The sequence below is a fragment of the Glandiceps talaboti genome, chromosome 18, assembly GCF_964340395.1.
Source record: "Glandiceps talaboti chromosome 18, keGlaTala1.1, whole genome shotgun sequence".
Taxonomy (NCBI): domain Eukaryota; kingdom Metazoa; phylum Hemichordata; class Enteropneusta; family Spengelidae; genus Glandiceps; species Glandiceps talaboti.
The window spans coordinates 6307970-6322542 of record NC_135566.1 but is presented as its reverse complement, the minus strand read 5'-3'; the positions used below and the strand labels follow the sequence as shown (position 1 = coordinate 6322542).

The 14573-nt window shown below is 33.9% G+C and overlaps 1 protein-coding gene across 3 annotated transcripts in view; it reads left to right on the top strand.

Annotated features, from left to right (window-relative positions):
• LOC144448947 (uncharacterized) overlaps positions 1-12959 on the top strand; it is a 30014-nt gene extending 17055 nt beyond the window's left edge. For 2 of the 3 annotated variants that reach the window (XM_078139330.1, XM_078139332.1), the window contains 2 exons: positions 7283-7310; positions 10530-12959. In XM_078139330.1, coding sequence (XP_077995456.1) covers positions 7283-7310; positions 10530-10532 — 31 coding nt within the window. In that variant the 3' untranslated portion in view covers positions 10533-12959. Of the gene's footprint in view, positions 1-2407; positions 2427-7282; positions 7311-10529 lie in introns of all 3 variants that reach the window. The other variant, XM_078139331.1, reaches the window with a different exon arrangement.
• Positions 12960-14573: the final 1614 nt, after the last annotated feature.

Below are 14573 nucleotides of genomic sequence, written 5' to 3'. Positions count from 1 at the left end.
ACCTATGCAAATAACTCTACAAGCACAAAGCACAAACTACAGGAAGCACCAAGAATTTGCATATTTTTTTCAGTACAGACACAATGCACACAAAATATAATTTGTAATTTTCACAACCAACAGAACAGCTATGACAGATGCCAACATTTACATTGTCAAGTGTTTCATGACCTTTGACTCCTTGACAGTTGCTATGCAACAAGTCTGAAATCAGAGCTTGGTTTTTCTCGCTGCATGCTTGCGTGTGTCATCTTTATGTCTTATTACATTGAATAGGGATGTTACTACAAGAATGTTCAGACTTTGTAATGCCCTTATTTCAACACTTTTCAAAGACGTCCTACGGTGTATAACTAATGTCTTACATAATCAGAACAAATGGGTGCAAAATCCTTTTAGTGTGGAGTATTCATATGTTCTCAAAAACTAACAAGAAATGAAATTAAAACTTGACTAAAGTTGGGAAATTATATAAAATTGTAGACATTGTATGAATATGCATGATATACTTACTTTTATGATCCTGCATGACATCCCATAATATGTTACTGAATGCCTTTAATCAGAGCATCCTTGCATGAGAGTCTGGTTGAAATGCATGCCTATCCGCTGTGCTGTGTCCGTCTAAACACCAAGGGTATTGGTATGTAGCCTGTACAAAGTAATACACATGACCAACCAGTCATTTTTACTGGGCATGGTGTGAAACTTACCTCAAGTAACAAATCTTGTGCGTGTATTGTTTGTGCTGATACAGTGTAGTTCCTAAAACTCTTTATCATAATGTACAGACAAAAGGAATCTTAACTAATATTACTCACCGTCTATAGTCATGTTAACTAGTTCAAGTAAAAAAGAAATAAAAAGTGCACAACAGTTTGCTTCTGGAAGGGTAAAAATATTTGTACTAAGTTAACAAAACACCAAGTTATTGTCAACGATGTTGTCACCGTGCTGTTTGTCTTTTCTGTAGTCTGTCAAAATGTTGACACTGTTTATAACTTCAAGTTCCTGTTTTGCCAGTTCCTATTTTGTTGTCTACTATACTATATCGTCACCATGATGTGTAACATTTCTGTGTTTTGTCAAATGTTGACTCTGTTCTCTGTTTTGCCAAAGCTGTTTTGTTGTTTGGTTGGTACTACTCCCTCAGTTAGCCATGTATATGTACCTTGTATCTGTTTGAGTCCTGTTCCACCACTGTACAGTAGTACTGTAACTATTTCACCTTGGAGTCTGTCCATGGAAGTTTCTATCCTTTGTTTTCACTTGTGCTTGGTTTGTAGCCGTTGTGTTTGTAGTCAACTTAAGTTTGCAGTTACAAATAAATTAAAACTTTGTACTGCACCTAAATACTTGGATAAATCTTAGCTTTCAATCTGTTCTCAGGTCTTCTTCAGGGATGTGGCGTCACATTGTTTACGTATGTGTGACTTCAAAATACTGACCCAGAAGTTTGCAGTGTTTGTCTATTTTTGTGTCTACTGCAATGTGGCTGCTGTCACTGTTCATTGTCTATTTACATTAATGTTCTATGTCGCTGCATCTCTGCCACTGCATCTCTGCCACCTAACTTACATGAAGATTGTTTCACTTGTACTTGCTATGTTGCTGTTGCATTGTTTGTTTATATTTGTGTCTGCTGCAATGTGCGTGTCACTGTCTGTTACAGTATGCTGTTGTGTCTCGCTGCATCTCTGTCACCAAAATTACAACAAGTAACTCTGACAAACATACTCTCAGCTTTCTTGCTGCTAAGACTGGATGACAGACAGTGTGACCTCAAGGTCAAGTTTTTATTTCATAGACTCAAACACATTACATGTGAAAGCGCTCATGATTGGACGTCCTCAATATTAAGTTTTTTCGATTTTCAATTTTGACACAAACTGAACCTATCTCTAATAGCAAAAATAAAGGACATACAAGAATTTTTACACAAAGTGACATTGCTTCTCTTAGAATAAAGGACATACAAGTGCTGACAACATCTCAGAACTCAGACTGACATAAACACCATTTTTTTGCAAATGACCAACAAGAAGCACAAATAACAACAAAGTTTGACAAACAAGACATTTTCACTAGATCTGCACAATCTGTATTCACATCCATACATACAAAACATCCAAAAACAGAACATCATACACATCACCACTTTCTAATCACCCAGCATTTCTAAAAATACACAATATTTCTGTCCCCACACTTGTTAATTTATTTACATTAATGTTTAATTTTGTATAATTGTTTGTTTTATTCAGTTAAATGTCCAATGCTAACAAAGTTTGTCTCCTCAGTCCAGTCACCGATTTTCAAAATACTAATTTCATGTTCTTTTTTGTTTTTTTGTTTTTTCGTGTAATATCTTCCTTTCCCTGTATTAATGTGCACGACGCTACTACAGGCTTATCACACTGCGGTTGGTATGTATGGCCATCCCACCCGGTAGTTTTAAGGTTCACCTTCCAATTTAAAAAAAAAAAAAAAAAAAAGTTATATTTTTTGTTAGTCTGTAACCCTCTCCTGCAACCCCCTCTAGTTTATAATTTCACTCGGCACTAAGTAGATTTGTACGCACATTTCACAGAAGGTGGTAAAAGTTTGTCAGCAATGGGATCTAATCTTACAAACTAACCAGCTTCCTTTATGTAAATCGGCTTTTCTTATTTGCATGAAATGTGTGAGTAAAAGCTATATAGTGTGTGACCTGCTAGATAAAGTTTATGACTTTGACTTGAACATTAGAATAGATATGGTGGAAGCTATCAGGCTGAAGTCAATACAGAAACTAAAGGATGTAGTTGGTTGCATTGGCTTTAGCTATGTAAAATGGGAAGCCATTTTATAGGGCTCCTGTTCACTCTGTTCATCAAGCATATTCAGTGTTATGCCTAAAGTTTGGGAACCCCTGTAACAGAGAAGGGCTGGTTATCTAGTAAAGCTTGTACAGATTTCCATACCCTTTGATGGGGAACCCTTGTAAAATAGCAGCGGAAGTAGATTTTACTTACTTGCTGCCTTAATAAAATACTGATATTCAAATTTATTTGCATATTTTCTTATGGGTTAATTAAAATTGCAAGTATTGACCAATAAATATCTGATATTTCCACCCTTTTCAAGTCCAAGTCAATAAATGTATTAGTGACTGGCATCATGGATGTGCAGTTGTAGTTCTGCCTAGTGATTGGCTATTGGTAAAGTCAATATATCTAGATAATGCATGCTGCTTTCAACTCTGTGTGTGTATACTAGTAGATAGATAAGGGTATATAGAAAGACTGTCTGGTAAGTACAAAGCTTCACAGCATATAGTGAGTTAAAGCTTGTTGGATTTAAAGGGTATATCAAGGCTCAAAGTTTGTCAGAAAGCTAAAGCGGATAACATTAAGATTTAAACTTACCGAGGCTCAAAGTGGGTCATAGATATAAAACACAGTTAATAAGAATTCTATTGCTTTTATTGTAAGATTAGTTTTATATGTAAAATGAGGACTTCTTAAGATTATTTTGACTGGATTTTTTACTTCAAAGACATTGCCCTAAACTTTTCAAATTGGTTGAACAGACTGACTGTATATACTGTATATACTCTCACATTCGATGAATGTTGATTGAAAGAAAATATTCACGATATGTATTTATAGTACAATGTCTGGTATAAGTGGGTCCTTGTTTTAAGGTGCAATGTCTGATATAAGCTGGTCCTTGTTTTGACTGGGGAAAGATGGGGAGGGGGTTTGAGACAATAATTTTAGGGATGGCTTAATGAAAGAGAGGGTTGACCCAAACTTTGAGCCTTTTTCGCTTTGTATCCTGTGTGATAATTCCAACGCTTTTTGGTGAAAGTTTTGTTTACGTGATTATTTTCGTCTGTAGTTTATAATTTGTGTATCTAGTTACTTATTTGTTCATTTATTTGTTTATTTATTTATGTATTTATTTATCGATTCATGTATTTATTTATGTGTGTGCTACAATCACAACTAGATGTTTGCCTCTATCCCACAAATGATGTTAATGTACTGATCTGTTTGATTTTTAAAAACATTTTCTATGGTATCACACAGCGTGTGTTCTTCACCATGTAAAATGTGTGATTATAGTTGCCTTTTATTGGCACTACACTGATGGTAAATGCTCTAGTCTGAGTGTTGAAGGCCTGGTGGTTGGGAATGGCTTGGTGGGCACTCAAGCAGTAGTTTAGGGGTTGGTTTGGTCAGCACTCAAAGCAGGAGTTTGAGGGCTGCATGTTTAACATGGCAACCTTATAGAGTTAAAGGATGATTCATGCAAGATCCACAGTGTCATAAGGTCATAGTTCAAAATTATCTTGTTAGTATTTACACCTGGTTTTCAAGACTTGACCAATCAAATTACCACATGACATGATAATTGCACTATTGAATTGAAAATGAAGATGAAATTGTTGAAAAGGATAAATGAGATTTGAATAACCAGGTGTAAATTAATAATGGCAACTGTGCTACAGATATCTACCGTTACCATGGTTTCATGTAATCGTTGTTTTGTAACGATCGGTTTTTGAACTGTTGAATATATTAATAACTCCCATGAAATATATGACACTAGTTAGAACATAAACTGAAGGGATGCTGTCTGTTAACGAATAAAACTTATCAGATTTACACTGGTCATCACAGCAAACAATACACTGTTGTTGCATTATCAAGATATTTGAACGACGTTGAAAAACGTTTTTAGTTGCCGCTTATGTTTAACGCGTAGCATATATAACATATATTTACATGTATTAGTATATATTAGCATATTTTGTAAGCGTGTATGGAATAGGCAAGCATGCGTCTACATATATTAACATACATTTGCATATTTTGCACAGCGTATATAAAGCATACACATGCATACATCTACATATAAAGACACATTTGCATATTTTGCAGTGTATATAGCATTCACATGTATACCTACAGCATATGCATACTTCTACAATACATTTGCATATTGTGCAAAGCATACAGCACATACGTGTACCCTACTGCATTAACATACATTTGCATATTTTGCACAGTGTATGTAGCATACACATGCATACCTCAACAATGTCATGTACATTGTATTAACATAAATTTGCATTTTTGTGCTGCGTCTATAGCATACACATGCATACACCAGTATGTAGTCACATGTAATCGCATATTTTGCAAATATCGGCTTACATTTGCATCTTTAATAATTTGACAACTTCTCTTTCTCTAGGATATCAAATAATCATCAATGCATTTCACATAGTGTAAGTTGCATGCCACAGTTGAGCCGTTACCATGGCAATGCCTGAACTATCTGGGTTACATTCATCACTATACATCAACTTCTTGTATGGTACATATTTCTATAGGTAATAAACAGTATACTAATGTGCAGTTTAGATGTGCTGAAAACTTGCATCATCTTTAAACAGCAGGTTTCTTTGCACTTGCAGCAATGGAACAACACGTTGCCAGCTGCTTTGACATAAAAAATATGTTCTAGTGAGAATGGAAAATTGTAAAGATGTTGAAATTTTCCACCTTTTATACCTGCTTTTTTTTAGATGTATGGTTTCAAGCCAAAATGAGTTTCATTTTCATATTTTATGAAATGATATGATATGAAATCTTGAAAGAATGATTTAATTCAAGGAACTTTACTGCATAGTTCAACATTATGTTTGAAGCATAGATACCCTTGAGTTTGACTTCAGTTTTTTAACTTTCCAAAAACATCTTATGTCCAAATACTACAGTAATAAATAGGCTATTACATATATATGCAAAAATGACGAATCAATTTTTCGTAAATGTACTACAGATAGTAAGATTGATGTATAGTGATGTTGTTACCCAAATTAAGCTTTTTGAATGCTACCACTTTTCCACCTTTTTTATGACACTCCATAACTGACCATTGCATGTCACCATTTCTCTTCCCTTTCCCATCCATTCCTCTCTTTCCCTATCTGCATGCTTCATCCCCACCACCACCACCACAGTGAGCTTTACATGTGCTACTCCAAGAAGGTAAGGTTGCTATGGCAACACATGAATCACAGTATTTCGGAATAACACCACGCTTGTTAAAATGGCTTGTTGTGTAATGCACACAGTTTGAAATAAAACTTTTGTACAGCGTTTACGTGTCATCTTGTCAAGTGTTGAGCTTTGTGTTGCACCAGCATTCGAAATGAAACGATAGTGTATGAAATCATTTATGTTATTAAATTGCCTGCAATGCTGAATCTAAAAAAAACTTCATATAGTGTGTTTCTTGATCTCTGAGGACAGCTTCTCTTCAAACTCCCATAACAGTACTAGTATTTCGTTTCCATTCCCCTTTCCAGAATGACTTTTAATATATGTAGTTGTTATCTTTGTTTGATTTTAATGAAACCACCAGAGTTCATGGAATGTCTGTGTATCAAGCTTCATCAATGTGTCAGTCGACCTCTTTGTACATACAGCAGAAAGATTGTTTTTTCTTGTCGGAACGTAATTCTGTATTTTACCCTGACTACTGAGACACAGTTGTTAAATCTTTACTATAATATAGAGTAGAGAACACAGAAGTCAGAACATCATCAACACTGTATCATAAAGTCTTTATATTGACAAAACTGTAAGGCTGATTTCAAAGCAGCATTTCTTGTGCTAAGGAAACCCAGAAAAAAATCATTTCCACCAATCCTGTATCATGTGACCTCTCTAAAATAGATTTATAAAGAATAGTATATCTGGCTTAGAAGAGGTTTGCTGTACACTGGAGTGAGGTATTGTGGGAAATAAATTAACTTAGGAGCTCCAAACCTCATAGAAGAGTTACCTCAGTATTGATTTAGTCAGCAACTTGGGTTCAAGAGGTGTGAAACTACAGGGTTTTTTTTGTTTATCCATGATACCTTGACATCTGAGCCAGAATGGCTGATTTTTACATTTGAATTAAAAGCTACATTTCTGCATAAGATGACTGAATATGAAGAAGCTTGATACACAGACTATAGTGTTTATAATATAAGAATTTATTGTACACAGATTCACTCATTTTACAACATTAATCTTTGTGTGTTTTAGATTGTACATATCACATATCATGTACTGACCATAGCATGTAGGTCGTATCACCCTCACATTGTGTGTTTGTTCTGTTTTGTTTTCTCTCCACTTACTATTACTACCACCACCACTACTACCACCATCAATCACCATTGCATGCTGTTCTGATTTGATCTCAACTTTTTTCACCTCATCAATGCCAATTTCAGTGAGTTATACCTGGGCTTTGTCAATAAGGTGGGTGAACATAAACTCATCAACCTGTGGGTCCTCAGTGGTTGTGTTTCACTAACCTAGGGAGGCTCAGTGGTTAAATGTATACTAAACTTTCAGGTTTGATCCTGTAGAATTTTATGTCTTAAATGATCTAACACAATCGTTCAGGATACCATTGTTATTCGTTTGACCTTGAGTGAGAATTTGAGCTTGAACTTGAGAGTTCTGAAAAGCAAATTTTTTAGAAAAGATTCATATTCGTGAAAGTGTTCCAACCATCGTTTTACTTGTTAGCTTGTAATGACCAGCCTCAATTTATGTTACCTTTGTTGGTAGAAAAAATAAAAAAATATTGGGATCAGATTCACATTCATATTATGTGGAAATGTCAATCTCAATCCTATGCCAACTTTACTCTATTTCAATAAACAAATATGAATATCATTTTCTGAGCAATCTGAAAAAGTTCATAAATTCTCACTCAGAATTGTGAAAGTGAATATTTCTATGTAGGTTTTGTATTATGCAGACACAAACACCATAGCAACAACAAAAAACACCATAGTAACCAAAAAACTAATCCAACACACTTCTTTTTCATGTCTCTTTCTTCTGCTCTACTGGTATTTAGGCTCAAATGGCCATGTCGGACAAGGCATGTTGGTGCTCTTTCCTATCTCTTTATTTTCAGTCTTTATGATTCTTTTATTAAATGTAAAATGTGTAATAATTATGCAAAGAACGCTAAACATAATTCAATATATATGCAAATTATATTGTAATTATGTAATGTTATTGAGTTATTTTATGCAAGCATTTACTCTGCTTTTAATATAACAATTTGTATATGCTATGCGTACTTATGACTGTTGTAAGGTTTTGTATATTTTAAGATGTTGTACAATTCACTAATGCTGCAATTTTAATGTATTTGCTCGTCATGTTTACGTAAATTTTGATGTGATTTGATTCGTACATTGTCAGTTTTATATGAAAAGTACTTCCTTCTATCAAGTTCTGTTCAAACAGCTGACCGAGCCAGCAAGTGAAGCATTTTACATATGAAAAGAAAGATTGGAAAAATGCTGTATTTTTATGAATATTCATGTAACAATGATATACATAATATCTACATATTTGATAGATATGCATATTTATTAGATATAGTTTAATGTAATCATATTTGCATATCAATAAGTAGTCGAAATTCACCGAACAATGAGATGTATAATATTTGCATATTCTTCAGATTTGCATATGGATTAGATATATTTACATAACTATTTGTTGAAGTTAGATCTGCAAGCAGCAAACAATTCTTTATGATCATTGTAAACAAACTAAAGAACATCAAAACTAGGGATAAGTTTGATTAATCTCAAACTCAAAATATGATATTTTATAGATTCTGTTTCTGATGAATTTACTTCTTTAATGTGAATACCAGTATTAAAAGTGGTCTAAATCCTAAAATTATGCAAATGAACTTTTAAAATGAAATTCCAGTTAAGTGGTTCAAATCCTAAAATTATGCAAATGAACTTTTGATATGAATACCGGTGAAGTGGCTTAAATCCTAAAATTATGCAAATGATCTTCAAGCAGCAGTCTGGTTCTTGATTCTGCTGACTGTCTTTTACTGTCAACATTGTGGTGATACTTCAGGAATCATATATAATTGTTAACTTGCAACTGTATATTAAAGCATGTTCATTGCTGCATAGCACATATTATGCTTTTATTTAAAATATAATATTTAATATTTTATTATTCATTTAATATTAATATTCCAGCCAATAAATAAGACCATTATGCTGATCAATGTAAGCTTAGCAAGTCATAAATGCCACACAAGGTTGTTTTGTGTGATGATTGTATCATTGATTGGGGCCTAAAGTTCAGTTGCAGTGAAGCTTTGTGTTGTGGTTGGACTTCATCTTGTGTTTTGTAACGTTTCAAAACTAACTAAGTTATGTGATTGGAAGTGGTGAAAGTGATTTCATATAAGCTAACCGAACAGATCAGAGCAGTCAAAATAGTAAAGACATTGACCATTTTGCCAACCAATCAGATGAAAGTACAATATGCAAAATAGCATAATTATTGACCAGTTAGCCAACCAATCAGATGAGAGTATGCAAAATAACAAAAACACTAAGCAGATCAGAATACACAGGGCAACAAAAAATACCAATTAAGAAACCAATCAGATCAAAGTATTGAAAATGACAAAGACTTGGGCCAATTAGATAACTACATTACCGATGAAATGAAAACGAAATGAATATTGCTGTTCGTATGTCACAGTAATGTAACAAAATTTCATGTTGTATGAGAATCAGAAAGCAAACAGAGACACTTTGAACTCTCCCTGAAAAAAATGCTGTGTTGTTTGAATCATTTCAATGCGATATTTCTAATTTAAAAAAAAAATTAGAATGTTTTTGGTTTCAAATGGCATTAAGAGTTACGACATCATTTGAAGATAATGCAAAGAAATTGACTAACTTCTTGTAATTCAAATTTGTAAATTATGAATATTTCATTTGAATTATATTCGTCAAAGACTGCTCTGTACAAGTGCTGGACATAAGGATTGGGTTTTTGATTAGTGAACTCTATGAAAACATTATTAGGGCAGGAATACACCACTTTCAATCATTTTAGTCATAATATAGGCAAACATAAATAGATAGACAGTCATTGATACATGTCTTGTTTCTGATACGACTCTGGTACTTCAGGTCTCGATGTTGCGATAGACATAAACTAAAACTATTGCTGTTCAATGTTGTAGATTACACAAGTTGGTGGTATTGGTTCCCCTGTTGTGCAAATCTAATCACCCTGTGATCAAGATAGTATAAACATTGGAAGTCCCAAAACAGCACAGCAAGTTTATGGAACTAGCTTTCAGAGAGCTACCCTCCTGAGACTATAATTAAACTAATGGCCATTCAGTATTTTATCACTGTTGTATCAACACATAGCAACAATAGTTTTAGTTTGTGTCTATCTTAGTAAACTGTCACCTCAATTACCAGAGCAATAAGTTCCAACAACATTATCTCTAAAACATCCTAAACATGAGATGAAAAGTAATTTTTTGCAGTAAATATTATGAAGGTAGTATTCTCTGATGTGGTCAAAGGTCAGAGCAATACATGTATCAATACCATTGTAATGTCAGTTATATAAATATTGATTTCCGTTATCCTATATTTCTTCCTCTAACAACAGTGAGGTCGTCATGACAACATCAGATTTTCACAAGAAACAACAGAAAGCGTAGCTATTATGGACAATGGACATTGGTAAAGAAGATCGAAGCCGCATCTCCTCCAGTCTGTACCTGGGTATACAGGTGTCAACACTTCAACTTTAACCTTTGAACCTTGAACCTAGTCAACCCATGCATTAATATATACAGATATCTTCCAAACACTAAAATGCTATGTGGGAGGTAGCTACAGTATTATTTCATCTTCCAAATATTGAAGAAGTGTTTGTTAGGATTGCTTGTTAGTTTAGTACATTTAAAGACAGTTCTAGCCATGTCTATGGGTACATTTAGTATTATTGACAAGTTTGAAGAACGCAGGAACCAGCATTCCCAAGCCAACCCAAATTTATTCCTTGTGATATCATTGATAAGAGTAGAGGTTCCTGATTGTCATTAGTCAAGGCCTTATAATTGCAAACACCTTATACTAAGTGAAGTCATTGGTCCAGGATCAGTCAGCACGTTTACTGTTGTTTTGAGGGATGGGAGGGGGTAGGGGGCAAGTATTATCTCTTTCAAAGAGATGTAATAGAGTTATTAACCCTTTCTGAGGATTGGGTAAACCCATTTTAATGTTGATTTTAACATTATATAGTTCAACTTGTTCAAATATTAGTTTATCCCATCCAAATATTGCCAGGTTCATACCATTTTAATATTGGTTCAATCTATTTTAAGATTGGTCAACCCAGTTTATATTTTTGTCAAAGCCAGTCTAGTATCAAAATATTCTAATATAGGTTCAATCCAGTCTTATATAGGTTCAACCCAGTCTAATATAGTATCAACCCATTCCAATATAGGTTCAACCCATTACAATATTGGTTCAACCGAATCCAATATTGGTTCAACCCAGTCTAATATAGGTTCAACCCATTCCAATATTGGTTCAACCCAGTCTAATATAGTATCAACCCATTCCAATATTGGTTCAACCCATTCCAATATTGGTTCAACCCAGTCTAATATAGGTTCAACCCATTCCAATATAGGTTCAACCCATTCCAATATTGGTTCAACCCAGTCTAATATAATATGAACCCATTCCAATATAGGTTCAATCCAGTCTTATATAGGTTCAACCCAGTCTAATATAGTATCAACCCAGTGTAATATAGGTTCAACCCAGTCTAATATAGGTTCAACCCATTCCAATATAGGTTCAACCCAGTCTAATATTATTTTAAAGCTGTGTTTGTAGGAGATTTCCGTCCAAGGATGTGACATATAATTCAAATGAGCTGCTAATTATTTACAAATAAAACTCGGAGCTCTCAGCTTTTATGAAATGCTGTTATCTAGCTGTAAATGTATTTCAGTTACATTAAAACCAAGAAGGGGTATTGTTTTATGTGTAAAAAATCATGTATTAAGAATCGTACATTTTAGTTGTGTCATGGCACATGGAGGTATAAGTTTATGCCTTCACGATTGTATGGACCAAATGTTTGCAAAATTATTAGTACTATTTCATATATATATTGTTTGCAAAAGTGTTAAGTGGTTACTTTGCCTGATTTATTGGGGAAGGGTGGGGGGGGGGGGGTAACCTGACTTGAATGGCATTGATTACTGCAGCCTAACTGTAACATAGATATGGGAAATTCTTGGGAATGTTTTCCTTCCAGTCATATTTTGTCACATTTATATCAGATATACTATCACAGACTTCAAAATTTATAGTAACTTAGCATGATTTCCATGTTATTAATGAAAATTTTGATACAGGAAAATTCACAGTTCAGTGTTTCACAACGATAGCTGTTTATTATATCACAGATTACAAGTATCACATATTTCAAAAAAATCTGAACAAAAATGACCAACAATATCTGATAATATTAGAAAATGCCTTCTGTTACAAATTGTTACAGCTGGGACAGTGTCATAGACAAGCTCTAGTCTACAGGTACTCTTCTTTTGATCAAATAAAGTCATTTTGAAGAATGAAAGTTTGGAAGAAAATAGCATGTACTCAAGCACTCTAAGAGGAACATATTACAAACAAAAAAATTGTGAACTACTTTTTGGTGTGGTTTTTAATCATTTCCATTATTCAGCTGACAACTTATCCTTCCATCCGTGCATATATTTTATATTTCATTTACGATTGTCAATATGTCGACAATTTTTTTTGTCTAAAATGACTTTATTTGATGATAGCAGGATGCAAATGGCTTAAGATGAAAACTAGTCAAGTACGACAGTAAAACACGTACTAGCAAAAAAAGTTGTCTTTAGACAATATATTACGTTATGTTGATTGTAAATTTAAGCACTTAGCTATTCTTTGTATATACTTTGAAGATGTATTTTGTTATTTCTTTCATGAAATTTGAACTTTGTAAATATGAATGACGTGATTTCAATTTAAGTGTGAAATAAACGACACAAAAAAATTACAAAATTGATCGTTTGGTCTTTTATTAAATCCCCAAAAATATTACACAAAACATAATATATATATATATATATTTATGATACATAAAATGAATTCAGGTTTTTCAATTTATGTAAAAAAAAAAATTAAGATACTGTATGTATATATCTTTCTTTTCATGTTCTTATTTTGAAGTGTTATTCCTACTTGGTTCACAAACGCTGAAATTTCAAAGCACACGTTGTAGGAGTCACAGGGTGTAAATGTAATCTTGAAATTTTCAATTACACAAATGTCAGAATGCCTGCCATATTATCTAAACATTGCTGTCTTCTCACTAACATTTGCATCTTTGTGAAGTCTTTTGGGCAAGATTTGAACAATAGTTATGCCTTTGAGTTGTTACCTCTATGAATGGGTATCTGTAGGATGTGATAGTTATGAGGCAGACATCTTTGAGTAGATGTGAATGACAGTTGTGCCTTGATTTACTTACTTGTCTTCTTGCCTGCTGCACAACTATTAAATTTGCCGTACTGTGTTAGTCCTCAAAACATACCTTGTCTTGTAGGATATTGAAAAATGTTCTCTAAAGAATTCATACAACATGAAGATATCGTGTTCTCAACTTTCACTACATCTGGGTTTGTTGTCATGGCAATCATGTTTTGCCATTATTAACATGCAGAACTATCCTGAATGTCATAATATGGTTGAGAATAAATGGGTACCTGAGAGGATGTGATTGTTATGTTGCTGAGTATTTGGGCCTTGCTTTCATCAGCTGTATAAATGGGCACCTGGTAGGATGTAACTGGTAATGTGAATAGATCTACTGCATGAGTGCCAGGGTGGTTTGCTTTCTAAGGAGACTCGTACCATTAAATTTTGGTCCATGGTTAAAAAACAATGTACCATTCTATATAGAAGGTCTTTATAAAATTATGCATTTTAATAATATCATAATATCTTGTTCAGCCTTTGTTTGAAGTAAGAGAAACAACAACACCTGCTTGCATTGTGTCAGCAAATATGACGTGTAATAGCCAACATGGCATACTGTGGGTATTTGCACAAGTGCTTGTGAAGTTCTCCGAGGCATAGAGTGAAGCTCGTGAAAATGTTGCAGAAAACACCACATGCACATGTGCAAATATCCTGAATATCGACACTAGCACTCATAAGTCACTGTTATTGCATAAATTTCTCCAAAAAAGTTGGCATAAAATACAACCACACTCACTTGATTTTGAGTAAATGAAATGATTGTGTGTTCAACTACACATTGGTATACAAATTACAATATGATTTCAGTATTGCACTGCAGTGTAAATACCAAACAGTACTGTATGCAAGTAATAACTTACTGGCAGACAAAAGTAAGCTGTGAGGGAACAAAAGTTAGAATGGATACTTTGTTGTACGAGTCTGTATTTTGCAGACTGAAAATACATACATTGTAATACATGTGTCTGCATGGTTATAGTCTGCAGGTAGTGTACAAGCATGATGTGATGCATGTTTTTGTTTTGTCTGTCAAAATTATGACTGGGACAAGCACTTTCTTTCACCTAGTCCGTATCTAGTAAATCACCCTCTGCTAAAGCCAGACACATGCAAC